General features: G+C 41.2%; 2 protein-coding genes across 9 annotated transcripts in view; one reads left to right on the plus strand and one right to left on the minus strand.

Moving 5' to 3' along the window:
- Positions 1-204: 204 nt before the first annotated feature.
- RIBC2 (RIB43A domain with coiled-coils 2) lies at positions 205-14,352 on the minus strand. Of its 3 annotated transcripts, none has more exons than XM_081862030.1 (9): positions 14,264-14,352; positions 13,763-13,911; positions 12,348-12,429; positions 8,042-8,386; positions 7,374-7,492; positions 5,324-5,551; positions 2,743-2,909; positions 1,480-1,600; positions 205-667 (listed from the first exon to the last, which is right to left on the minus strand). In XM_081862030.1, the coding sequence occupies exons 2-8, from the start codon at positions 13,877-13,879 to the stop codon at positions 1,519-1,521; spliced, it is 1,140 nt and encodes a 379-aa protein (XP_081718156.1). In that variant the 5' UTR covers positions 13,880-13,911; positions 14,264-14,352; the 3' UTR covers positions 205-667; positions 1,480-1,518. The 3 variants fall into 3 exon arrangements, with proteins under 3 accessions (XP_081718156.1, XP_081718155.1, XP_081718154.1); XM_081862029.1 differs by having other exon boundaries at positions 205-865; XM_081862028.1 differs by lacking the exon at positions 205-667 and having other exon boundaries at positions 1,424-1,600.
- Positions 14,353-15,288: 936 nt separating this feature from the next.
- Positions 15,289-27,708, plus strand: part of SMC1B (structural maintenance of chromosomes 1B) — a 35,134-nt gene continuing 22,714 nt past the window's right edge. For 5 of the 6 annotated variants that reach the window (XM_081861348.1, XM_081861350.1, XM_081861351.1 and 2 more), the window contains exons 1-8: positions 15,289-15,434; positions 16,610-16,718; positions 19,440-19,628; positions 22,526-22,638; positions 23,659-23,862; positions 25,442-25,680; positions 26,762-27,020; positions 27,475-27,615. In XM_081861348.1, the coding sequence (XP_081717474.1) occupies positions 16,610-16,718; positions 19,440-19,628; positions 22,526-22,638; positions 23,659-23,862; positions 25,442-25,680; positions 26,762-27,020; positions 27,475-27,615 (1,254 nt within the window). In that variant the 5' untranslated portion in view covers positions 15,289-15,434. Of the gene's footprint in view, positions 15,435-16,331; positions 16,458-16,609; positions 16,719-19,439; positions 19,629-22,525; positions 22,639-23,658; positions 23,863-25,441; positions 25,681-26,761; positions 27,021-27,474; positions 27,616-27,708 lie in introns of those variants that run through there. The other variant, XM_081861349.1, reaches the window with a different exon arrangement.

A 27,708-nucleotide genomic window follows, 5' to 3' on the forward strand; every position in this document is an offset into this window, starting at 1 on the left:
AACTGTTGATAGGAAAAAATAAAATAAAAATAACTCTGACATGCAAGTATGTCTTTTGGATGTGTGGCCATGGGTAAATTCTTCCCAAATTTATGGGACAGAGACATGTATAAAAGATGCAAGACTAGTGAAGACTGAATTGGGATTTCTGAGTAACTGCCAAAGTTCTCCCACTGATGGTTAAAATCACAATTCTCCGTGCTCCTCAGAATTCATTCATTTATTTTTAAATTCTACAAAATAACTCAAAAGTAAAAATGGTTCAAGAAGACACAAAAAGACCTTCAACCCAACTAAGCAAGGGGGCCCAGTACTTCCCCAAGACATATATAAAATAGTATCTAAGTCAAACTCAGAGTAGATCCATTGATATCAGCGGATCTACTCTGAGCATGACAGAGTTCTATAACTTTCTAGAAAGCTTATGGATGTTTTCTCCTGGGAGAAAATTCCATGTGAAATTCTGAAAAGAGACCACGAAGACAAATTTTGGACAAACTTTTCCTAGTTGAGATGAATATTCTGGATAACATCCAATGTCAAGTGAGCTGACTTCTTCTTCTTCTTCTTCCTTATCTTCTTCTTCTTCCTTATCTTCTTCTTCCTCTTCCTTTCCAACCCTGATGGGCCCCTCTGTCCACATCTGCTCCAGAAGATCACCAAATCTCTAAAGCAGATTTTTGGGTTATTGGGGATGGGGACGGTAGGGAGAGGGGAAATCTGTTGCACCAACTATGTGTGTCCTACTAGTGGAGTTTTCTGGTCATTCAATGAATCTTTATGCACAGGGTTGGATGTCACAAATGAGATGGGAATGCCTTTGTTCAAGTTTTCCTCCATAACATATAATATTGCTTATCTACTCCTGCCAGTGGCAACCAATGATTTGGAATGGAGGTGGAGAAATGCACAGGTGATGGTGTTATTATATGGGGTAAGTGATACCATATGATACAGTGCAGAACGCAACATAGGAATGCTGTTTTCCATACTATCCATCTCCTGCAACATATATTTCTGTCAGTAGTTTCATTGTAAAAACAGTCTGTTATCTAGAAACGTTCTTATATGGATGTGTTTGTGCACTGAACAATTGTTAAGCAATCCATTTAATTTACTGTTTCCCAAAATTTTGCTCAATTTGTATTTGTTTTTATGAATTGGGCAGCATTAGATTATTCTGCTGAAACTGACACTGGAATCATTCGATGAATGGTGGGGCTACAAAATTCTCCTATAAATTCTTCTAGAAGCATTATAGCAGTATCAACAACTTTTACTAAGAACTGCAAATGTTCTATTATATTGTCTTCACTGTACATTTTGTATTTCTGCATTAATATTTCCTTTTGGAAGCCCCCCATCCTCTTGCTCATTATAAAGGCTTAGTTTCATAATATCCATATGTCAGGTAAAAAACATATTAAATGTGGTTTTCTTTATTACAGTTTTGAAGTTGAAGCAAATACTTCTGCAAACCTTTTGGATATATCCAACTCGATAATATTGATCCAAACATCACCGGCTAGTGGTGTTAAATTGTGTGTAATACTGGCCAGAAGGAAAATTTGAATACACCTCTTCATCAATATATGCTTGCCTGGAAATAAATATATTCAGTTAATAAATGTTCTCACAAAAATGTAAAGTTCATTCTTCATGTGTGCTGCTTACGCTTCAGATAACTGCTATGCAAAGTAAAGTAGTCATCAAAAGCATCAATAGTATCATAGAATGACAACAGGTAATTGTTATTAAGTCTGACATTTTGTAAAAACTTAGCATGCTTATTTTTAAAGATTATGACAGATCACTGAATGTAGAAAATAGCAAGTTCTCTGTGGAATTTCAGTAGGATGAGCATTTTGGACCAAGTGCAACCAGTTTGATCAAAACAGAATAACTCTGCCAAACTCTTTAAGATGCCTTGCACAGAGTCAGATCATGGGTCCATCGACTTCAGTGGTGTCTAAAACGACTGGCAGTCCCTCTCCAGGAGACATACCCAACCCTACCTGAAGATGTTTGGGACTGAACCTAGGACCGTCTACAGGCAGACCTTTCCCCAGAAGGGGGTGTCTCCACATCAGGGTTTTAAACTGGAAAGACTAGAAACCTGAGCCTAAAGAACAACGAGCAGAAGACACTACTCTATTGATCAGCTAAAAACAAAAACCAGGCTACTAGCCTTTTGTAATGGGATAAGGGGCTGCTTGTGCGTGAGCGCTAAGACTCTCACAGTTTCGTAGTTAGTTTTAAAACTCTCCCTCTCCGCGGAGCCATCAGTGCATGGCTGCCTTAATCGCTGGCAGAATCCGTCAGTGGGCGTTTCCTGAATTTCTTCCAGCATAAAAATTCTTTGACAGAAAGTCTCCTCCTTGATTCCCTACGTGACAGCTTTCTGCGCAGAGTAGGCGTCCCAAGGGGAGGTCCTGAGCTCTCCCCACTGGTCTCGCTGGAAGCGTCTCTGAGCCTCACCTCCGACTCTGTCTCCTCCGCCTCCCCTCCTGCTTCCGCAGAAGCTCTCCCTCTCCCCCTGCTGGTTCCCTCCTCAGCACCAGAGGGTCTCCCAGCATCCGAGAGCCTCTCCACCACCTTAAGCTCCGATGGCAGTTCCCTGACACCTTTATACCAGGCCTGACCAATGCCTGCTATTTTCTGGTGAGACTGAAGATGGTCATATGTGTAGATGATAGCTTACCAGACTAGGCACATGAGGTACGTGGTATAGACACTTCTTACCTTGTCTTTTGTTCCTGGGAGAGCTGTGCATTAAGATTATCTAATGTTCGCCGAAGCTCTCGATTCTGACGCTGCTGATGCCGTTCAAAAAGCACTTCTGCCCTAGCTTCCTGAATGCGCTTTCTGTCCCACTCCGCATTTCTTTGACGTTCTTCTTCTTCCAACCTCTATGTCAAAAAAGAAATGCTTGTTATTTCTTCATAAAAGGTAAAGGTAAAGGGACCATTAGGTCCAGTCATGGCCGACTCTGGGGTTGCGGCGCTCATCTCGCTTTCTTGGCCAAGGGAGCGTACAGCTTCCGGGTCATGTGGCCAGCATGACTAAGCCACTTCTGGTGAACCAGAGTAGAGCACGTAAACGCCGTTTACCTTCCCACCGGAGCGGTACCTATTTATCTACTTGCACTCTGACGTGCTTTCAAACTGCTAGGTGGGCAGGAGCAGGGACTGAGCAACGGGAGCTCACCCCGTTGCGGGGATTCGAACCGCCGACCTTCTGATCAGCAAGTCCTAGGCTCTGTAGTTTAACCCACAGCGCCACCCGCGTCCCTATTTCTTCATAGCCAGCAACAATAGCTATTTCTTCATAGCCAGCAACAATTCACAAACACCGCAATCCTAACTAGGGCAATCCTCATTCAATCAATATGATGTACGTGTGCATGTATGTACGTGTGCAAATGGTGCTGTGCATGCCTTCTGTGTTTAAACAGACCACATGCCGGTGGCAGGGTTGGGATAACTAAGACAGTGGCAGAGTGGATTTCAAGCCCACAGCTCAGGACTCTGATCAAACTGCTTCCTCAGTCCTCATTGTAGGCAGGAAGTCTACCCACCCACCTAATAATGTGCTGGTCCCACAGTCTTAATTATGCTGGATCTGATGCAGATCAGGGCCACTGCTGGTGAGTTTCCATGACTGAAATCTGCATATAGTTATGCTGAGAGTTGCAAGTTGCCTGCCTCTGGCATAAAGGCACAATTATACAGAGCCCAGAATGTGGAAATACATTTAGAGAAATCCATGCAACTGACATTACCAGCTTTACATAAAATATTTGCCAAGTAGCATATGTCTCCACATAAACATATAAACCCTAATATACTTAATTATTTCTTCTGTGATTATCAAGGAGTAGACATACTGCATGTTTGGTGGGAATGTGCAATGAAATAGGAGTTTTAGTTACAGTTAAGGACAAATGTTAAGGACTCTATTAGTTCCTGTAATTATTATCTTAGGATATTTGGAAGAGGTAGGATCAGTACAGTAACAGGAAAGAGAACTGTTATTTATAAATAGCTGTACATATTTTAATTGCACAATATAGGGGGGAAAGACACAATTATGAAACACGAAATTAAGAGTTGGTCAAATTAAATGCATTAGCTTTCTGTCCATCTGGGCACAGTTTGGGCCTCCCCTGCTGGTGGTGTTGATCTTTGGTGACCGAGGCTAAGAAGAGAATGCACTCTAATACACCTATGGAGGTACAGGAGATCAATGCAGCTGAGATGAGAGGTGTGGGCAGCCTTTTCCCTTCTCTTCCTTGTACCAACATGTACACTTTCAAGGTTCCCACCCACTGACATCAATCATCTTCTCAAGTTTCAGGGCTTACAGAATTCTTGGTGCTTTGGGGAAACATGTCAGAGGAACAAGGGGATTCAACTCCAAGGCTGTCCGTGGCACACCCAGTCTTCACATGCAAAGACACACAGACACACACAGGTGTATCAGGGGCTCGCACAGGGATGTATGGACCACTCTGCTGACAAATTACACAGGCCTTTCAGCCAGACTCTGGCCAGCTACAGGACTGCAACCTGAATTGGGCTGAGCGGATGAAGCATAATTTCATTTTTAAGGTTGTTAAGAAAATAATGAAGTCATTGGTAGGGCCGTCTTAAGCATATCCGGCGCATGGTGCAAAGCTCCCTCTGGCGCCCCCCCCCATTTCCCAGAGTTTTTTAGGGAGGACGGCGCTGCCAGCAGGGCTGGAGGAGGCAGGCAGCGGCAGGGGGGCAGCTCCTCTGGCGGGAATGAGGCAGAGGCTGGACGTGGTGCCTCCCAACTCAGCTAGACACTTCGTGCTGCGGTGGTCACAGCAGACGGAGGCTTTGGGCATGGCGCTGCTTTGGCGCAGCATGGCAGAGGCGGGCAAGCTGATGCCGGGAGGCGCCACATCCAGCCTCTGCCTCTTCCCTGGTGCCCTGCACCACTAGCCTCTATGGTGTTGGTTAATGTGGACAGATTATGTAATTGTTTTGTAGTTTTAATCATTACAGAGTAGCGTTAGTAGATTTTATGAAGGAATAGTAATGATGATCAAAGTTATGGAATTATATTTTTCTTGATATGTTACACTGTTTTTAAAAAATAAGTGTCCCTGTGCAATCCCAAAATAATTGTGTGGTCAGGGTGGCAATGATGTTAAGTGTGAATTACCGGTAGTTCTTACAATGAATTCTGGAAAACTGGTGAAAAGCAACTAAGTATTTGTGTTTTTTAAACATTCTATTTCAAAAGAGGATTCATAAAAGTTTCTACTGTAGCACAGTGGCAATATGAAAGTGAATACCAGCTTCTCCAGAACTTGTTGCAGCTGAACGTCACGTATTTCTTTGAGCTGATCTTGGTTCATTCCTTTCCATCGGTTAGGAATCACTCGACCGTTACCAAAGGAACTGGCAGCTTGCTGTGGGTTTTCAGAGAGCAGGTCTCCTCTAAGCAGATTTGAAATCTCAGCTATGTTATCTTCGTCTTCTTGCTGCTTTTCAAGTTGTCTTCTTGATGCAATGTCAGCAGCCTTAAAAAAGACATTGTTGTAGGAAAAACTCAGAAAAACAGCAAACCCTATTAATTATTCCAAAAGATTTACCTTGTTAAACCATGCACAGTTCTTAATGAATACAGCATGATATTGTTATGTTATCTAATACACTTTACTACAATCCCTTCTCTTCAGCTCACAGGAGAATCAAGATAGAAAGATAAATAAGGAAGACCTAAGAATGGAAACATTAGCAACTGAATTGGACTAAATGAACTGAGGAAAAGGGAGCCAACATAGAACAGAGAAACACAAGAGGATGAGAATCAGAGGTAAGCATCCTGCTGCTGACTGTTTTTACTCAACTGAAAAAAATTAATCTTGCTGTTTTATTGATTTTAGTTATTGTATTTCTGAAGTGCACTGTCAACTGCTTTCTAAAGTTGTGAAAGTAAAGGTAAAGGGACCCCTGACCATTAGGTCCAGTCATGGCCGACTCTGGGGTTGCGGCGCTCATCTCGCTTTACTGGCCAAGGGAGCAGGCGTACAGTTTCCGGGTCATGTGGCCAGCATGACTAAGCCGCTTATGGCGAAACAGAGTAGCGCATGGAAACATTTATCTACCTATTTATCTACTTGCACTTTTATGTGCTTTTGAACTGCTAGGTTGGCAGGAGCAGGGACTGAGCAATGGGAGCTCACCCCGTTGCAGGGATTCGAACCGCCAACCTTCTGATCGGCAAGTCCTAGGCTCTGTGTTTTAACCCACAGTGCCACCCGCGTCCCTAAAGTTGTGAAAAGTGGTATGCAAATACTATAAAGAAATAAAACAACAGAAGAAAGAGGAACAAGTTGGGAAAGCGGCAAATCAATAAGTCGAAATAAAGGAAGAGAAATGACAAGGTAAAACTCTCAAAGATTAGAATGGGCCAAAACAGACAAGATTCACTAACTGACAAGAGTTAGTAGTAGTCTAACAAGTGGAAAAACAGAAAGAGAAGAATCAAAACTCACCCACAGCTTAAAAACAAGATAGGAAAGAACCAGATGAAATAAATAAATAAATAAATAAATATGCAGAAGGGCCAACTAAAAGTTTAAGAGACTAAAGTTAAAAAAAAAAATGCTCATAATTCATTAAACCCCACTTTATTTTGGAGGGAACTTCCTAAGCTGAGCCAGAATAAACCAATGATTTAAACATCAAAAGGTCAAGCAAACCAAATGTCAGATATCACTGTTGTTGGTTCTTTCTCATACTGGAATCATTCATCATAAAATACGAGCCAATTCTTAAGTCATGCAGGATTCACTTGGAATGGGAGTTTTCCCACAGGCCTGCGGAGGACTTGTCCCCCTACCCCTTAGAAGTCCTGAGTTTTATTCCAGGAACAAAAGGTTGACCACTTCCAAGGGTGGGGGGGAGGGGGAAAAGACAGTGATTTGTACATTTGAAGGAAGTCTTTTTGCAGAAACTGAATAGGGATTGTTTGGTTCCGAAAGGGCCCTGAAAACACTCCATAAGAATAGCCTGTTCCATCAAAAATGTTGGATGGCCATTTGTCTTGGGATGTTTTAGCTGAGATTCCTGCATTGCAGGGGGCTGGACTAGATGACCCTCGGGGTCCCTTCCAACTCTACAATTCTATGATTCTATGAAACTGTTTTTATGTATGTTTTATTGTTAAATTGCTTTGAGATGTTTTATGGGAACAGATTCATAAATAAAATAAAGTATGTCTCTAGAGGATGTCTAAGTATTCTGAAATGTTTTTTCAGTGTCTTCTTTGTTACACTATATTACACTAAACTTGGAAAATAATAGTTCATCTTCTTTTCCCTTTTAATACTGATTTACCAGAGCTTTATTAAATTCTGTAGTAGTGATGCAAATGGCTCGTCTTGTTTCTTCTTCTATTCTTTGAAGGTTCACAGCCTTTTGATCAAGTTCCATTCTGTGTTGGTCATGGAGATCATCTAAATTAGTGAAACAGAATTGGACATGTGTACACATGTAAATCAGTATAACTGGGGGTGGGGGGGCGGACACCTATTGTCTCATTCTGTTGCTTCTGCCTGTTCCTTGGACTCAAGTTTCCACTTTCACCTTACACAACCCAATTCATTTGCCCTGCTCTCCTGACAAACCAGTAACTTCTCTAAGCCCTAGATTCAGCTTTCTCCCTCCAATTAATACGCATCACATGCATATGATTCTGCAATCCAATGAATGTCTACTCTTAGGTAAATCCCACTCATTTCAATGGGACTTATTCCCAGTAAATAGGTACTGAACTGCTCCACTGCTCCAGACTGTGGATTAGGGCTGACAAAACTGAAATGTATTCCAGCCAAAAAAACACACAAAAAGGCAACAAAACTAGTATGTCAGGGAGAAGTGTTCTAAATAAAAATATGTAGGAATACTTTTGTCTGGCATGCAGCTGAACAGCTTGACGACTGTTTGGCCAGCTACCTGAGATATAACTTTCAAAACAAATTAAAAAATCTAGGTTAATTTATTACCAGCATATTTTTTATCTGCCAGTGCGTTCTCCCAATCTTTTTGTTGTTGCAAAAGCCATTCCCTTGTTTGCTCCTTCTGGAATTTCCACCTATTCTCACTGTTCAAATCTTCTCCCATAAACTTCTGCAAGCCAGATATGGTACATCGAGGGTCACTGTCTGCGAGACGAGCTGGAGTATCTTTCTTTAGGGCTTGTGGGTCAGACAAATCAAATTCACGCCGTGTTTCTGGCTGCTGATAAGTTTGGCGAAATTCATTGACAGCTTTGTTTTGAATTTGAGAGTCTCTTTTCTGTCGTTCATCTAAGATGCAGAGGATTTTGTCATTTTGCTTCATTTCAGCAGCTGGATTAAAAAAAGGAAAAAAGTCTCATTCACAACCCATATGAAACATATACTCTTTTTAACTATTTATCAATAAAAGAATTACAAACTTGTTGACCAGCATCCAAAGACTTGTATGTGCGCATTTCTGATGGTTCCATGTAGGGTTATGCCAGCTGTTAGGAGGGTGAGACAGCCTGCTCCAGAGAGTCAATTTCAGAGGGAGATAAATTGAAACTGCAGAGCTATGAGAAACTTAAAGATAAGGTGCGTGATTGGTTACATTACTTTCAAGTAAGAGAGGCCTATAACTTGGACACGAAAAATGGCTTCCAGGTGGAAAAATCGAAGCTGGAAACAGAATTGCTAGAACCCAGTGCTAAGGTATTGTCGAGAATGTATAACTTGCTGTTGAAATGGAATACTGAGGATGAAACGGTTAAATCTGCTATGATAAAATGGGCACAAGATATTGGTCATAACATTATGTTTGCTGACTGGGAACGGTTGTGGACCACCGGTTTGAAATTTACGGCATGTAATGCCTCAAGAGAGAATATTATGAAAATGATCTATAGGTGATACATGACCCCAGTCAAGCTAGCAAAAATCTATCACTTGCCCGATAATAAATGTTGGAAATGTAAGGAAATGTAAGGAACTTTCTTTCACCTTTGGTGGGCCTGCCCAAGGATTAAGGCTTTCTGGGAAATGATCTATAATGAACTGAAAAAGGTATTTAAATATACTTTTCTAAAGAAACCAGAGGCCTTTCTCCTGGGCATGGTCGGCCAATTGGTGTCAAAGAAGGATAGAACCTTTTTTATGTATGCTACTGCAGCAGCAAGAATACTCATCGCAAAACACCGGAAGACACAAGATCTACCCACCCTGGAAGAATGGCAGATACAAGTAATAGACTATATGGAACTGGCAGAAATGACCGGCAGAATCCGAGATCAAGGAGAAGAGCAGGTGGAAGAAGATTGGAAGAAGTTTAAAGCTTATCTACAAAAACATTGTAAAATTTATGAATGCTAAGGGCATTGTAAATGAAATGAAGGGGTTCTAGTGATTAAGATAAATAAGAGTATAAAGGGAAGGATAAAGGATGAAAACGAATATGAATGAGCTTGCTGGAAATTTTTTTAAAGTGGAATACAAGAAGGGAAGGCGGGAGGAAGTAAGGAAAATAAGGTTTTGAAGGTTATTAAAATGAAAAAGAGGTTTTTTTTACTTTTTATTACTATGTTAAATCTTTTTTATGTTTTTTTTCTCTTTATGATTCCTTGTTTTTGTTTGTATTTTTGATGTTTGTTGTTTTTGTGATTTTTGTGGATTGTTAATTTTCTGTAAAACTTAATAAATATCATTTTTAAAAAAAACAACAGAGAGTCAATTTCAGACTGCAAATGCTCTAACATTTTTACCACCATGCAGATAAGTGAGAGATGCCTTTTGGCACCAAATGTCTTTGAGCTGTCTCCAAACTTTTTCTTTATTAAATGTATATCTCACCCTCCTCTCAAAGGAGCCAGGGTGCCTGTTGTATGCATGCAGCATGGCTTTCAGCTACCATTCTTCACACTTCTGTACCACAGGCTGCTGCTCTGAAGCACATGCCACCCCCGGTTTGGGGGGGGGATCTTTTTCAGTGGCACTGCATGCAGCAGCAGCAGCAGAAGAAGAAGAAGAAGAAGAAGAGGAGGAGTTTGGATTTGATATCCTGCCTTTCACTCCCTTTAAGGAGTCTCAAAGCGGCTAACATTCTCCTTTCCCTTCCTCCCCCACAACAAACACTCTGTGAGGTGAGTGGGGCTGAGAGACTTCAGAGAAGTGTGACTAGCCCAAGGTCACCCAGCAGCTGCATGTGGAGGAGCGGAGACGCGAACCCGGTTCCCCAGATTATGAGACTACTGCTCTTAACCACTACACCACACTGGCTCTGCACTGCAGTAGGAAAAGAAGCCTCAGAATCCTCAGTATTTTTGAGTTCCCCATGTGGTCAACTGGATCACTCCTTATTTTAAAAAATGCTAAAGAACCATTCTTTTTATTGAACCAACTTGTTTTGGTGTAGAAATATGCAAATATTTGAGCAACAGAGAAAAGTGGGAGAATGAAAAGAGTAAGGATGCAATTCTAATCATGTCTACTCAGGTAAGTGGAGTTATCAGGTAATCTGCCATCTTTCTACTCCAAAAGGCCTTGCTGCCTTGGCTGATTTTCAACCTGTGAGGTTCAAAATGCACACCTGGATATGTAAATACCTGGTCCACAAGAGGGGTGGGGGTGGGGCCAGCTAGGACTGAGGAAACAGCAGGCAGGAGAAAGGCGAAGTTTCCCTTCTGAAGCTCCTCTTCTTTCCTTTTTTCTAACGGTCACTAGAATTCTATTACACATATTTGTAGTATTTTGAGTTGGGGGAATCTTCTAATCCCTGGATCCAGCAAATGTTAAAATATAACACTTTATAGGCACTATAACAGAAGTATAGTGTCCAGATCATGGAAAGTCATAGTACAGCTCTATTCTGCCTTGGTCAGTCCCCACCTGGAAGATTGTGTCCTGTTCTGCGCAATACAATTTAAGAAGGATGTTGACAAACTGGAACATGTGCCGAGGAGGGTGACCAAGTTGATCAAGGAACTGGAAACCAAGTCTTTTGAAGAATAGTTGAATGTATGTTTAGCCTGGAAAAGAGGAGACTGAGGGGAAATATGATGGCCATCCTCAAATATCTCAAGGGCTTTCACACGGAAGAGGGAGCAACTTGTTTTCTCCTGCTCCAGACGGTAGGACTCAAACCAATGGATTCAAGTTACAAGAAAGGAGATTGTGACTAAACAGCAGAAGGTTGGTTGAAGCAGAGGTTGGATGGCCATCTGTCACAGATACTTTACTTGAGATTTCTGCATTGCAGAGGGTTGGACTAGATGACCCTAGGGTAACTTTCAACTTTACAATTCTATTATTCTATGATAAGCAATGATTCAAATTCCTGGTGAAGTGATAGTCTAGGCAATGGACCATTAAGTGAACAAACAAAGTGGATCTGTGCCAGATAACAAACGGGTGGGCCACCATCCCTCAACTGGCTGTTAGTTAGAAAGACTAAAGGCCAGATGGAAGTGATCTGAGCTAGAAGCTAGAAGTGGGAAGCAACAGGCTTGGAAACCAGAGAGTCAGAGTGATGTTTCTGTTTGAATCCAAGGCTGCAGCTATGAGGTGTCAATGCTGTGAGGCCCTCTATCGTAGGCTCAGGTTGTATAGATGTGTAAATAAGCCATATATCATAAAGGCACCTCAGCCTCTGCTGTACCTTAGTCCAAAGCAAACACCACCCCTGTAATCTTGCAGCCCTCGGATATTGCGGTGGCATGCAACAGTAAGCAGGATCAAATTTGCATTGGTGCTACATTGGGTATATCTCTACTACAAATTTATAACGGATTTACACCAGTGTAATTTTGATGCCTTCCCAAAGAATCATGGAATGGGAGTTTGGTGAGTATTCTCAATAAGAACTCACACAACTGCAGTTCCCATAATTCCCTGGGGAAAGAAATAACAATTAGACTTGTTTAGGTTTGTGGTGAACATATGTCTTTCTGTTGCAACTCCTACTGGCTGGAAACACACACAGAAAGACATATGCACCTCTTCCATGTACCTGGGGTTAAGTCCCACTTAATGGCACTTGCTTCTAAGTAGACATAGAACCGTAGAATTGTAGAGTTGGAAGGGACACCAAGGGTCATCTAGTCCAACCCCCTCCAATGCACGGATCCTGCCCACAGATAGCCCTGGGTGGAGGGTTGTGCTGTTACTATCTTATATAATGCTGGCAATTCATGACTTCCATCTTCAAAGCAGAAGATTCATAGAAAATGTAAGGTGTTATTTAAGAAGAAAATAGTAAGAGAACAAATTTGGATAGTTGTTTGATAAATTACTGATTTAAAACTATTAACAAATATACCAATGGTGTCATCATATGCCCTCTGAGTTGCTTCTTGGATCTTTCTGTCTTTGATTTGAGCATCCAAAGCTTCCGTGTCAACCTGTAGTTAAAAAAAAAACCCACCACAAAACTGGTTCAAACGTATAAAGAAATTACTGCATTACCAAAACTATACATGGCTAACTTCAATACAGAAACTGCTATTCAAGATAAAGCATTTAGAAATGAACTAGTGATCAGATTATCCATGTAACTGCTCCAAGACTAATCCTTTCCTAGAATAGGATGTCATTATAAGTTCTCTATACGGGAGTAAAAAGGGTATTAATATATTTTGCAAACTCAAGACACTAGCTTGAAAATAAAGACTTGTGTTCATCTGATTATGTATCCAACGTATTTACTTCTGGAAAACAAGGAAAACATGTACATTTCCGCTGAGAACCAGTGTGTTACAGAATGCTGGAATGGGATAAGGGAGACCTGTGCTTAAATCCCCTACTGAGCGGCTTGGGTTCATACTGAGAGTACAACTGTGTTCACTGTGAGCACCCTACATAACAAACAATATATTAGTAAGAGATTTCTGTCCTTAAACACATTATTTACTTTCCTTTAGGAGCGTCTATCCAAACATTGCTCTCAAATGTCTAAACATGACTTTACATAGATTTTTAAGAGCATGCCACAAACACTTGACATACTACAGTATTACGCTGTTATCAGAGTAATTACAGCTAGTGATAAAGTATGGCCTTTTCTTTAACCACGAAGTTCACTGAGAGGACTTTTCTCTAATCACCATTGCTCAGGTAGTGACCAAGCTTTTGTAAATTCAATGTCTTCATTGCATTTGTAGATATGATAAATGAGCAGTAATTAACAAAAGATTACAAATGAAAATAAAGGTAAATATAAATAAAATTGGGAGAGATAAATAGCAGTCTTAGTAGTAGCTGGTGATGCGAGTTATACAATATCAGAAAGAAAATATCCTAATAATTCAAGGAATGTCTATGTTTTTAAATTATTTTCCACAGTGTTTTCCAAATATTTCTGTGGATTATTCATAACATTTGCAAAGGGAGTTTGTAAGAAGAGTTGCAAGTCATCTGAAAAAGTTTTATGCTGCTCATTGGGACATTGCGGTACCATTTATTTCATGATTGTATTGATCAGGCTACAAGAACCAACATTTTCAGTAAAATCAATTTTGACATTCCAATTTCAGAAATTTACAGACAGGATACTTAAATCAACACTTTGGTCTAGATGTCCTAAAAGCAAGCATTGTCCCTCCCCAGGAGTCACTCTGCCCATTGCTAGAGGCACTCTGCCTACAGTACCAGAATTATTATTATTATTATTATTATTATTATTATTATTATTATTGATATTATTTATCCCCCCACATCCCTCTCCCGCACGCTTACCCCGATGGTCCTGACCCTGGCGTCGAACACCCGGCTTTGCCTCTGCAGCTCCCGGTAGCGCCTCCGCTGGAGCGCAGCGTCCTCGGCCAGGTCTTGGCGGCAGTCCAGTTTCTGCATGGCGGCGGGAGGAAGGGAGCGCGTCTAAAAACCTGCAAAGGGCAAAGCAACAATTGCCACTTATGTGTCTGCGCGTGTGATTGTGTGTGTGTGTAATATATATATATATTAGCAAAAGCTAAAAACATAGGGAGTGGGAAACACTCGTTAAAAAAGCATTAAACATTAATCGAATTAAAGCTATATGCATTAATCGAATTAAAGCTGTATGCATTAAAGGTATATGCATAAATGAATAATTAATAGTATTATGCATTTAATTATACATATATACATACACACACACACACACACACATATATATATATATATATATATATATATATAAAAAAAATATGAGATTTGCTGGAGTTACATCCAAAGCAGCTCCCACCGCCCTCCCACCTCGCCTTCTCTCCTCCTGGGGATGCTAAGGAGGATGTCAACAACGCGCGGTTGCCAAGGGAAACAGGCCGCGCCCCCCAGCCGGGTTCTCTTCCGCCTTGCCCCATAAGCCACGCCTCCCTCTTGGCTCCGCCCACCCCGTCTCACCATCGCGCTTCCTCTGGCGCCTTCACTCTATGAAGAACACGCCGCCCTCTTCCTTACTGGTACTTCCGGTGAATCCCCCTCGGACCAAAACACGAGGCGGGGCTTCACCATAGAGGCGCGCGGGCTAGAGCGACGCTGTGCTCCTCCCGACGTCGGAGTCGAGCGTGCTTGGAGTTTCTTACGTGACTTTTTAAGGCTTCGCAGGGTCAGTTACACGTGTGTCTCGGATGCAAGCGGCGCGCTCCTCCTCCTCCTGCCCACGGGGGGGGGGGCTCGCCTTCTCCCCCATGGAGGGGTCAGAGGCTGGACTCGCTTCGGCCAAAGTGAACATATAAAGTACTGAAATACTGTTTCAAGGCATTAGATGAAGTGTTTTGTTTTCTAAAACCTGCATCTCCGTACTTCATACCACAGTAGACCGTGTGTTTTTAAAGTAAAATTAAAGGTTACTCTTCTAGTACAACCTAATTTTTAGTTCCAGGGTTCATTTATTATGCATTATGGTGCATAACTGATTTGTGTTTCTAGTGTATATGGATTTACTGCTCGTAATAACCAGAAGATTGTAGCGCGTAACTGATTTATGTGCTTTGTTATTTGCGCCATTGTACTGCATGGAGCAATTGAATCAAAAAACGCTGAATAATCTCGCAGCTAAACCGAAGTTGCGGCGAAGTGACCCCCCCCCCCGCCCCGAGGGGCGTCTGGCCAGCCCCTCTCCGGACTCCAGCGACCTCCCTCGGGCGGCGCAACTTCAGCGCCCGCGCTACTCGGAAGCGGAAACCCCGCCCCCGGCGTCTCCTCCTTCGCCGGCTCTGCGCGCGCAGCCCTCAGAAAACGGGAGCCCTTAAACTCGGGGCGGGGCTTCCGTTCCGATTTCGGCGAAGCCCCTCCAACTGCCCCGCCCCTCTCTTGGGACTCTCGCGAGATTTTGTTCCGTTATGAAGAGCGGGCGGGTGTGAGAAGAGACGCTCTAGGAAGAGACGATAGAGAGGGGTCTGTGAGGCGGCCTCCGGGCGAGAAGGTGGTCGTCTTCTCCCCGCTTCTCCCCTTCACCATCCTTGGGCGAGGAGACCCTCGGGGCTCCCCTCAGCTTATTTGTCTTGTATGATTTGATCGTGGTTTTTCTTTTAAAAAATGAGACTTATTTTCTTTTTGAACTCCCCGTTTGAATATGTTTAGCGCCACCTGGAGCTTATATTATATTATTACACATATATTTTGAACATGAGGGTGTGGAGAAAGCGGGTCACGTTATATCCACCTGTATTAAAAAAGCACACACGCATCACTGTAAATATATACAGTATATATATGTGTGTGTGTGTGCATATCTATATTTCTATATATACACACACACACACACACAGTCTTGAGATTCCTGCATTGCAGTGGTTGGACTAAATGCCCCTCGAGGTCCCGTCCAACTCTACAGTTTTACTTAATTTTACTTCTATATAGTAATGTTATATGGCACCTATTTTATTAACTATGTTGGTAATTTAAATATCGGGTGCTGAATACTGTCTTGTCACTGACTTGTTAAAAATATTACTTCGGCTGCACCCCCTGCTCACCTGGGTTCAAAGGATTTAACTTCTGGGTAGGCATGGTTAGGATGGTGCTGCAAGAAACGTTTTAAAGCGGGAATTAGACAAATTCATGGAGGATACCTATCTCTCAATGGCAGTGGAATTTTAGTAGGGTCAGATTGGTTGGAGAGGGCAGTTGCCTTCATTATTATTTATTAAATTCGTGCCTTTAAGATGTGCTTATATTACGGGGAATATGGAAACATGGAGAATATATATCAATAGCAGTTTATATTATTATTATTACCGTATTTATTAAATTAATGCATAGCTACTGGCCTGCCTGTTCCAGCAACATTTATTTGTTATGACTATTATGTGTAATACAGTGGAAGGTCTGCATTTAATGGGATTAATGATTTATGGTATCATCCTAACTATGTCTCTTCAGAAATATATCCTATTGAATTCAGTGGCACGTACTCCCCAGTGAGCAGTGTTAGCCTGCAGCCCTGGTAGTTATCCATATCATTTCTACTGAGCAACTCTCATATTCAAAGGGTTGCAGTGTTTGATTGTTACTTAAAGTGTTTATTAACTATTGAGGGGAAATTGTCTATATATTTTTCTTTCAAAAATAATTTTCTCTCCTCCCTGTAATCCATAGATGGGATACTTGCAGCTTTTGATGGTGGAAAATTTCAAATCATGGCAAGGGAGACAATGCATAGGACCGTTCAAGAAATTCACATGTGTCATTGGTCCCAATGGTTCAGGTAACACGTGAACAATTCAGACAGACTTCTGCCCTGTTATCTCCACACTCTTGCTAGAGTTTTTCTTTATCCTGTGTATTATTTGTCTGTGATGTACCAAGCAAGATTTATTGTATGCTACTTTGAATGCTAAAAGGTGGCTCACAAATGGTTCTAATGAAATACATTTTTAAAAATTGATTGGGTGGAATGTAGTTCTACCTACCCAAATTGATTAATCTGTATTAATATACCGTAACCCACTGTAAACTAAACTTAATAAACTAGCCCTCTAGGGAAAGTTTGCTGAAGGTTTCTCAGTTTGCAAGACAATGGCTGTTACTCAAATATCAAGCTTTTAAAAATCTTTAGCCCCCACCAATAATGCCTTTGAGGATCTTTCCATTCTTACCCCAATATAGAATTCTTCATATACAGTATGATATACCTGCTAAGTCTGTAGGTGGCATATGCATTGCTGAGGTTGCAATGTTTAATCTTCTGAGTTCTTCCGAGGTACCCTGTGTACTTTTCCCCCTTTTTTCACTGGAACTACTCTGTGACCCTTACTTTCCTCCCCATATGCTGTGCTTAAATTCTGTTTTAAGCATAAACAAGCTTTCTTATATACTTAAATTCATATTAAAACTAGAAAGTAAAATACAAGCTTATTCAACTGTAATTACTGAGGTAATAATTCATTTTATGTTGCAGAGGGGAAAAGTGGGGCTCAAAAAGAGGAGTTAACTTGCAGCTGAGTAAGCTTATAGGTGGCTTTCATTTCAAAATGTTTTAGAAGAGATAATTCCTGTCTCTTCTAAGATGGTACCTGCTATGGCAGGTTTGTATATGTTACAGAAAAATAATACATGTTTTTTCCCTTACGAATTATTATTAAAATTAATTTATCATTAATTTTTATAATAGTTCTGAAGGAAAAAACCTCACATATTATATAAAACTCTTATATAATATAATTACCCTATAAATTACCAAACCAAGACTTGGGGGTATGTGGTAATGATTTCAATGTTTTCTACAGTGAAGTCTTTGCTGTTTGTGCTTACGGTTAGGGGAAAGAAAAGAGTATAATTTAATATTAAAATTTGGCAGCACCTCTTAAGTGAAGCGAGGCATCTCTCAGTGTCATATCAATGAAGCACTTTTATGGGGTTTCAGGACTTTCCAACTTTTTTTGGTCAGTAGGCACATTAGGAATTTTGAGGGCTCTGGTCACAAAATGGCTGCTTTGGGGTATGCAGTGTGGCATAACATAAAATGGCTGCCACATCTAAAAGAGCAGAAAGAGTACAGCAAAATGGTACAAGCATGCCCCTGCTCCCCCTATCAGTGGGGAAAAGGTACCTCTAGCAGCCACAGCTGTGCTTGCTCACTAAAGGCACTTTTTGCCTATCTCATCCATTCAGAACAGAAGGAAAGTGTCTCCAGCTCTGAAATTTAATGAAATGTGAGTGTGATTAAGAGAGTAAGCTCAGCACAGGAGAGGTTAGAGATGTTGAAGGAAAACAAATAGGAAAATGGTCGGGGGGGGGCTCGATTTTTTTCTGAAAAAATGGGGGACACATTTTCCACTTTTTTAATGGACCTTCACATCTTTACAGTACATGAACTGGGCAGGAAGAGTGAGCAGACTCGTATGCATTGTGGGATTTTGAAGGGATGTTCCCTGAGAACTTTTGTGGGTGGTTGAGGAGGCACTGGCTGGCAGGGAGGCGCACAGACCCCAGTAGGTGTCATGTTGGTGATCTCAGGCATCCCTGGTGCTCTTGCTTGCACCAGTATGGTGCCCCACACTCTGTGGGAATTGCTGTGTGAGGCACTATTTCAGAAATTGCCTCCTTGTGTATCTAGAGGTATAAAAATGTATTATAAAGAAGAAACCTGAGTTATATAGTCTCCTGTTACCTGTGCTAGTGGTTTTTAGTCATAAAAGTACCGTGCAAAACTGTTTCAACCTGTATCTATGGCTGATAGCAAATCTTATTAAAGTTCAATATGGCTTAGTAAAATGTGCGTAGAAGTGTGTGCTAAATTGTGGAATTATACTAGCTCTGTTTATAATCTAACATAAAAATAATGTCTGTGAGTTCATTCTCACAACTAGGAGATAAAACATAGCTGTGGTGATACACGAGTCGTGATTCTTTGCCTGGTATGAATCAAATATTAGTCAGAAGTTTTATCACACCATACAATATTTTAAGCTTTTTTTGTTTTTATGGTTCATTTAGTATTGTTAATGGTTTTGACATGCCCTCAAGGTTTCATATCATCATGCATACAGCAAGCCTTCATTGTTATTCTTGAACTTTGGCTAGGCAAATGAAATAAAGTCATCAAATCTGCCTTTCAGCTCTTCAAAAAGTTGGGTTACCCACTATGGAGTGTGTGATGAAAATTAACTTTCAAGCTTGGCTAACCTCATTAAATTATGCCCTTAAAAAAAGAGGATAGAAAGGAATCTGAGAATAACTTCATTTCCCCCTATATTCGGAGGGTTGGGTAGACGATACCCAACCCATAGAACCAAGAAAATCTGTTGGACATGTTGAGATGTACATACTGTCAAGGCCGTGCCAATGGATAAAAATATCTTAGTTTAAAGGGAAGTTTTTGAATTAAGAGTCTCTTACATCTGATCTGAAATGAAAATAAAGATGATTGTGATTATCTAAACTATATTTGAAAAGGGTAATATTTTGATCTTTTATACAACTGAAGGGAAATCAAATGTAATGGATGCACTTAGTTTTGTAATGGGTGAGAAGACATCTAATTTGAGAGTGAGGCACATCCAAGAACTGATACATGGAGCACATATCGGGAAGCCGGTTTCATCTACTGGAAGTGTTAAAATGGTGTACATGGAGGAAAATGGAGAAGAGAAAACATTTTCAAGAATTATTCGAGGTGAGTGGAGTTTTTCTAAATCATGGGTAGGCAAACTAAGGCCCGGGGGTCAGATCCGGCCCAATCGCCTTCTCAATCCAGCCCGCGGACAGTATGGGAATCAGCGTGTTTTTACATGAGTAGAATGTGTGCTTTTATTTAAAATGCATCTCTGGGTTATTTGTGGGGCGTAGGAATTCTTTCATGCCCCCCCCCACAAGGTCTGATGGACAGAGGACCAGCCCCCTGCTGAAAAAGTTTGCTGACCCCTGTTCTAGATAGTGGGTATGAGTTTTATATGGAAAATACATATAGAAGCTTTTCATTATATACATTTTTTTTAAAGAAGTAATTATAGGGAAAAAAATACATTAGCATAATCAGCAACATACATAGAAGCTTTTAAGCTAATTTGTATGGTTAAATATATAATTACTCTAAATTTTAAAATAGCTTGCTTTTTAACTGCTGTTGATTTTTAGGTTGCTTTTTGTCTTGTTTTTAGGGTGTACGTTTATCTTATTTTGTACTGTGTCAGTTCAGTGTAAACCACCTTATGTACTTCTGTAGAAAGGTGGATTATAAATTCATATTAATACTATACTTCTGTCTGGTGTGCCTAAATGTGAATATCTCAGTGATTAGCTGTTAATGACTTCTGGGGCCAAAGAAATTTGACATTAGCAAGCAGACCTATCACAGTGATTTGTTGTCGTTTAGTCGTGTCCGACTTGCAAATGTTGATGGCTCAACTGCCTAATTCTCATTTCAGCATAAGGCATTCAGTGTTAAATCTTACCCCCTCCATTTCCCCCTATTGTGACACACAAACACCTCCCCCCTCCCAGCCTCCATCCCACCAATCTCCCTTTTTATCAAAGGGAGGACAAGCAGGCAAAAAGCTTTCTCTTTCTTTCCCTTTATTTATATGAGGGAAGCTATTTAGGGCCAACAAACGTCTTACTTGTACACAGGGGGGAAAGGGGCTCTGTCCCAGCCTCAGATGAGCATTAAAGGCACCAGGAAGGGGAGAGAAATGACACAAGGACACATAGAAGGGCAGAAAAGAGAATGAGTCTTAAATAACAGGGCAACTTTCCCCCCTCTTACTCTGAAGAAAACAACCAGTTTCTTTTTTCATGGTGGGTAAGGAAGGGGCAAAAGGGAAAGGGGCTCCCAGCAAGAAGCCTCAAGCCAGCTCAGAGCAGCATCTCTAAATAGCACCTACCAGCCTGGCCCGCCAGCCCTACTTTAAGCAAGCAGAACCTCAGGTGTCTGCTAAGTTTCTGCTGCTGGCTGCCTGCTGCTTTCCCAGCTGTTTCTAAGTGTCATCTGCTCTTGTGATTAGTTGCCTCTGCAGCAGGTATTGGAGCTGAGCTGCTGCTCGCTGCAGAATGGGGGGTGGGGAGCCTATCGTGAAGGCTGCTACACCTACTCTTGTGAGTCACTCGCTGCCCCTGCAGGAGGCAGCGGAAGCACTAAGAATCACTGGCTGGCTACATGGTTTCCCCAAAATTGGGATGTTTGCCAGGTGACATTTTATGAAACCATTATGATATGGACTTCGAAACCAGGTTTAGATTGATATATTGGTCCCCATCACTCGGTTAAGCCATTAATGTCAGTCTTGTCTGGTCACGCACTGCAAAGCTGCAGCTTATGAGCACCTTCTCCTTACATACTTTCACTTAGTGTAGTGTCTAGCAATACCTCCACCTTCTGAATTCTCTTGCCTCTAAGCCACATTTGTTGTTTCACTTTTAAGACTTTCTTGGGAAGGCACCAGACAGTATCCATCTTGGAAGGAAATATTTGTATGTTTTCAATCACAGTAAAAGGTTTGGGAGAACCCAGTACAGTTAAAAGAAGACCCGTGGCACAAGGCATTCTTGTTGGTTTTTCTGGAATGCTAGTAGATGACCTGGGTCTCACAGGAATGGTGAGACAACAGGCTTTTCCTCCCATTGCTTAGGAAGACGCCTGGTTCCTCCTGAGATCCATAACAAGCAACTTGTTTGGCTTTGATGCTGCCTACTTATTTTCGAAGGCATGCTTCTAAGCTTTTTGCCATCTGTGTGTAACACGAGCATACATGTGAACGCATGCACCAGTGCAAGAGCAGATCTGGTAGCAGTTCAGAACTAAAGACCACGTCAGAAAGTGGATTATTGTAACTCGCTCTACGTGGGGCTCTACGTGGGGCTGCCCTTGAGACTGACCCAGAAACTCCAGCGGGTGCAAAATGCTGCAGCGAGACTCCTTACGGGGTCTTCGCTTAGAGATCACATTCATCCGGTGCTATACCAGCTGCACTGGCTCCCGGTGGAGTACAGGATCAGGTTTAAGGTGCTGGTTTTAACCTTCAAAGCCCTATATGGCCTAGGGCCCTCGTACCTACGGGACCGCCTCTCCTGGTATGCCCCACAGAGGAACTTACGATCTTCAAATAAAAACATCTTGAAGGTCCCAAGCCACAGAGAGGTTAGGCTGGCCTCAACTAGAGCCAGGGCTTTTTCGGCTGCGGCTCCAACCTGGTGGAACGCTCTCTCACAAGAGACAAGGGCCCTGCAGGACTTGACATCTTTCCGCAGGGCCTGCAAGACAGAGCTGTTCCACCTGGCCTTTGGTCAGGGCGCAGCATGACTCCCTCCTCTGGCAATCTTTACAAAACTTTAGTTTATGGTTGCCATCAATTTTGATTTTAATTCATTTTAATCCATTTTTATAATGTTTTATAATGTTGTACTGTTTTAGTGTTGTTAGCCGCCCTGAGCCTGGCTTCGGCTGGGGAGGGCGGGATATAAATAAAATTTATTATTTATTATTATTAAAGTAATGAACTGTTTTCTTGGCTTGAGTAGTCATTATCTCTTTCAAAATGGATGGATTGTATAATCTGCTCTTTCTTCCAAAACTAGGCAGTGGATCTGAATTCCTTGTTAATGACAAGATTGTCAGCAGATCTGTTTATACAAAGGAACTTGAAGAAATTGGTATAATTGCTAGAGCAAGGAATTGCCTGGTTTTTCAGGTAAATATTTGTGTTGTAATCTAATGTATCAGGAAACTAGAGCATAACTTGACAGAGGTCTCTGCAGCTTCAGAGGCATGGAAGAATCTGGGGAGTAGAATGTGTGACATCCTGTGTGTCCTGCAGCCTCACACCCATTGGTAGATTGAAGCAGGTACTGTATTGGCCTTGACTTTTAGCACCAGCTTAGCAGCCATGCAATGAATTGTGTGCAGAGGAAGCATGGAGTGCTCTGCCTTTGCCTGTGTCTGGCATAGAAACCAAGCAGGGCTACCAGAGGGCAAAAGCCACTGCCTCCTTGTTCAGCATAGAAATGTGGCAAGCTGTTTTCAGCTCCCAGCAGGCTAGTAAACATTTTTTGCAGACTAGTTATTTAGACTTTCTTACAGAACAAGTTCAGAAGCTTTTGTTTCCTCTTAACAGTTTCTGCTTAACTACACTAGAATTGTGGTTAACATTAACTGTGGTTAGTTGCACCGCAAGCCATAGTTTGAACCTATAATAATAACACATAAAATGACAATGTGAAGAAGCTCAGTGTTGGAAAAGCAGAAACAAAAGCTTCTGAATTTACCCTGGTCATAGGGGAGGAGGAAACGGGGGATGCACAAGACCAAAGCTAGTTGTGGTTTGTTTTTGCTTGTGCATGTCTTTCTAAACCATAGTTTAATGTAGGAGTGAGAAACTTCCAGCTTGCTGGCCTCACCAAGTCCACCAGGCTTCACAAGTCCAGACAGGCTGTTTTGGACAAACTAGCCACCTTTCCTGTGTCTGATGTTAAAAACTGCAGTTCCCAGGATTCTTTGTGTGGTCGGGAAAAGGGCTTTGAATGTACTTTACATGTACGGTGTGTATGTGGCCGAAGTTTGTTCCCAATTCTTTAAATCAGATGATGGTGTCATATGACATACAAACATGGTCTTTGTTTTTAATCCCTTTCTCATTTTTGTTGCTGGTGACAAGGTTTTGCTTCAGTTTTAATGCTTTGTAATTCTGTAGTTTGATCCTATTTCACTGTAGGGTGAAGTTGAAACAATTGCTATGAAGAAACCCAAGGAAAGAACTCTACTTTTTGAACAAATTAGTCATTCAGGAGAACTTGCTGCTGAATACGCAGAAAAGAAGAAGAATATGCAGCAGTCAGAGGAAGAGGCACAGTTTAGTTATAACAAGAAGAAAAATGTTGCAGCTGAGCGCAAACGTGCCAAGTTGGAGAAGGAGGAGGTAATTCAAAGAATAGCACAAAACATTTGGCTCTTAAAGTTTGTGTGCGAAGTTTAGCAATATTGTTTTTGGTTCTTAGGTGGTGTTTTTATTGTTTTCGGTAGAAATTCATGATTTAAACCAGTGTTTTCTAAATAATTTCCCATTATAGAGATATAGCTCATAAGCATAAGCACCAGCATGATTGTGCCAAAATATGCTTCCTCTGAATTTACTTTAACTATTTGTGCAGAAATCTTATAAATCAGGTTTCATTTGACATTTTTCTTTGCTTCTCCTGGTTCAGAGCTGAGAATCATGTGTCTGGTTCTTCTTGTTCAACAGTAGAAATAAAATCAACTAAAATAATCAATGGCTCTGCAATATCAGCAGTGGTGTAGTTTCTAAAGCAAAAGGAAAAGAAAATGAAAGAAAAATAAACTGCTCTTTCTGTTGTCCCAGTTTCTCCTCAGCCCGCTTCCTACCTGCTGCCTCCCTCCCCCTTCCCCCATGGATCCAGCTTCCCCTTTTTCAGTGCTTCCCTGGCAGCTGCTTTTCCTACTTCCCAGGCCCACCTTTTCTTTTTCAGCCAACATACTTAGTCTGTCTCCACTTCTCCTTCTGTCCCTACCAACTAAACACCTGGTAATGGAATCTGTCCAGTCAGAAGGGAAGTAAGTGCAAACAGTGAAAGGTAAGTAAAGAAGAGCTGGACCTTGATCGTGCAGCAGGACATGAGTGTGCACGGCAGGGTGTGGATTGGCCATACCCACAGCAGGCATACAGTTTCCAGAGGTTTGACCATAAGAAAACCTGGCCCTTGGACCAAAGAAGGTTAGCCATACCTGTTTTAAGGAGCAGAAGAGACTTTCTGGCCTCCTTTTGTGCAGATTGAAACTGTGGCCCTTATGGCAGGCATGCCAGGCTTTAACCTAGACCTTAAAGTGTGTATCCTGCTATGGATCTGGTCCTATTCCTTCGACACCTATAACCTGTTGTGACAAACTAAAGAATAATATAATTAAACAATTATCAAATAATATTGCTATGGAGAAGGCAAAACCTATGAATGGAGTATGTTTCCTTTCCAGCTCTGTTAACCAGTGGCTAACATTTTATCCGTATCAAGGTGGTGAGTGTCGTAAGACAAGAGAGGCTGGGAGAGAGAGTTGACAACAATGCCTAGGCCATGCCCCTGATAGATTGCCGAGGCAGAGATCAGGGTAGGAGACCTTCCTTCTCTGATTCACACAGACCCAGCCTGCAGGAAACCAGCACTCGGAGCTTGGGCTGCAGTATGGCCAGATGGTGGTACCCATCTGCCCTTCATCCACCCCTCCCCCCCACAAAAACCACGGAAACCTTTGGTATAGTGATGTCTATTAAGAAATTTCTAATATTTACAAATACTGTTTTAAGGATTTAAATATACAGGCTGCATCTATAAATCACAAATTATTACTAATATATATTGTATGTATATTTAATATAACTGAAAGAAATGCAAGTTTTTTGTTTGGCGCTTTGCTTGCAACTTTTAACTACCAATATCCATTGCTGTTAAATATCAATTAGCTGCTAATACTTTGGTTGTTTACAGGCAGAGCATTACCAGATGATGTTTGACAAGTTAAGGGAATGTAGAGAGAAGCTGCAAATGTTCAAGCTGTATCACAATGAGCAAAAAATTAACTTTCTGAACAGCAAATTGGCTGCAAAAAACAAGGATATTGATTCTAACAAAATTGCTGTTTCCCATGCTGAAGATGCAGTAGGAGCCAAGAAAAAAGCGCTTGGAGCATTAAATAGAAAACAGCAGCAGATCGAAAAAGAAATAAAGTAAGTGCATAAATTAACATTGTTGGGAAATGTTTGTTTCTACCCATCTCTCAGAATGCTGTGCTACACCTAGTGGGTGTTGCTGGTATGTGAGGATTTTGTTACCCCATTTTCAGGAGGCAGTATATTGTTGTGAAATGCTTTGAGTGGGAATGCTTCTATTTATTTTCTTTCAGCTCTCCAGAGCCAGCCTGCTGAATCTGGAGATTATGCAAAGCCTCAGTTTCTATTTACTGACCGATATTGCTAAGAAGCTAAAATCCCAGACGAGTTCAGTATATATTTTTAAAATCTCATTTCACCCCTTCCCTTGCCAATCCCAGCTTCTTAGCATAACAGAAGAGTGAACAAAGCATTGAAACCCAACCTTCTGCCATCACAAAACAGGACTGTCCAGGGCCACTTTTCTGACATTTCAGAATATGAATTCCCAGATTCCCCTTACTCCAGTTAAGGGCAAGGGTTCTTCTAAACCTATCAGCTCTCTACCTAGGGACCTGGGTAGAAGTGAGCCATTTCTTCCTGAGACTCAAGAGCCTCCCTCAGGAGACACCTCATGACTTAGATAAGGAGGGAGGCCAGGGGAATGATTTGCCCAATGAGGAGGTTAAGGGAGCCAGATTATTTAACGCATTGGCTTATCGTCAAGGCCATTTCCAATGTGGTTATGTGCTCTGCTTGACCAGTTCCAGCAAAGGCACCATCCAGGGCAGCTTCAGTCTCTGCATCTGTCACAGTATCTCAGAAGGCAGCCTCTTTCCCTGCAATATTAAAGGATGTCGCAGAATCAGAGTGAGCCTCCCCCTTGAGTACTTAGAAATCAGATGTGTCCCAGTATATTAGATTAACCAGCCGTGGGCTTTTTTATATGGGCATTGGGCAGAATTTCCAGGTAGATCTCTGGGTGATTTGAATAAAGTAACCCACTAAATGGATGTCTCCTTATGAAGTCATATTCAAAGTAAGTGGACCAGTGTTTATTTGGAAAAAGGTTGATGACTTTAATGGAGCCTTTCAAAATTCTTTCTTGAATTCCTTTGAAAAGTACTTTGTTCAAAGATCAAAATATATCCCTTTTTAGGTCTCTGGAAGTTTTGCTGAATCAGAAAAGACCTCAGTATATTAAAGCAAAAGAAAGAACCTCTTACCAAATAAAAAAAGTAGATACAGCTAAGAAAGATTTAAGAGATCATATGAAAGAACAGGCTAAGATAGAAGAAAACAAAAAAGAACTAGAGACAGAACTGATGGATATTGATAAAGCTTGGAAAGCATATGAAAAAAAGGTTGAAGAGGAAGCACTGCACCGAGGGAGAGAGGTTTTGCTGGAAGAAAGTCAGGTAAATTTCAAAATAAGCAGAAAAAGCTCAAGCTTTAACTCTAGGTAGTTTTAGACATATACTTAACACATCAGGAGTTCGTTGTTTTCACCATTTCATTTTAAATTCTTTTTAATTCATTTTTGGAGTGATTATTATGTCTTAGCCACATAAATCAGGAAGTTGTTGTAGTAGATATTCATTATCTTTTGTATGTAGAATATTAAATGATGTTGGGTTTTTTTGTTTCTAGTGTCCCATATAGTCCTACATGTTATTTTTAAAAGTTAATTAAAACCAGAAATAAAATAACTTTAAATACCTTAAATGGACAATGATTTGGAAAATTCAAGCTATAAAATTACTACATGGTGGATTTTTTTTTAAAAAAATAATATTTTACTGATTGCTCTTGAGCACTTTATAAACTTGGTAAATAGCTTTTATGGTAATGTATGTCCGATCTTGTGTCCAGATACGTAAATATAAGGAGCTGAAAGAACTAGTTAGGAAAAAAGTAGCTGTATTGACTCAGCAACTGAAAAAACTGCACTTGGAGCAAAAGGCAGATGAGGACAAGATAGCATTTGAGCAGCGGAAACAGAGAGAAGTTGAGGTACTTGTAAATAATAACAAACCAAAAATTATTTTGGGGCAAGAGTTGTATTCAACCTGTTGGCCCTCTTGGTTTTCATATTTCTATGTTAAT

The sequence above is a fragment of the Podarcis erhardii genome (assembly GCF_964252035.2).
Source record: "Podarcis erhardii genome assembly, chromosome: 5".
NCBI lineage: Eukaryota > Metazoa > Chordata > Lepidosauria > Squamata > Lacertidae > Podarcis > Podarcis erhardii.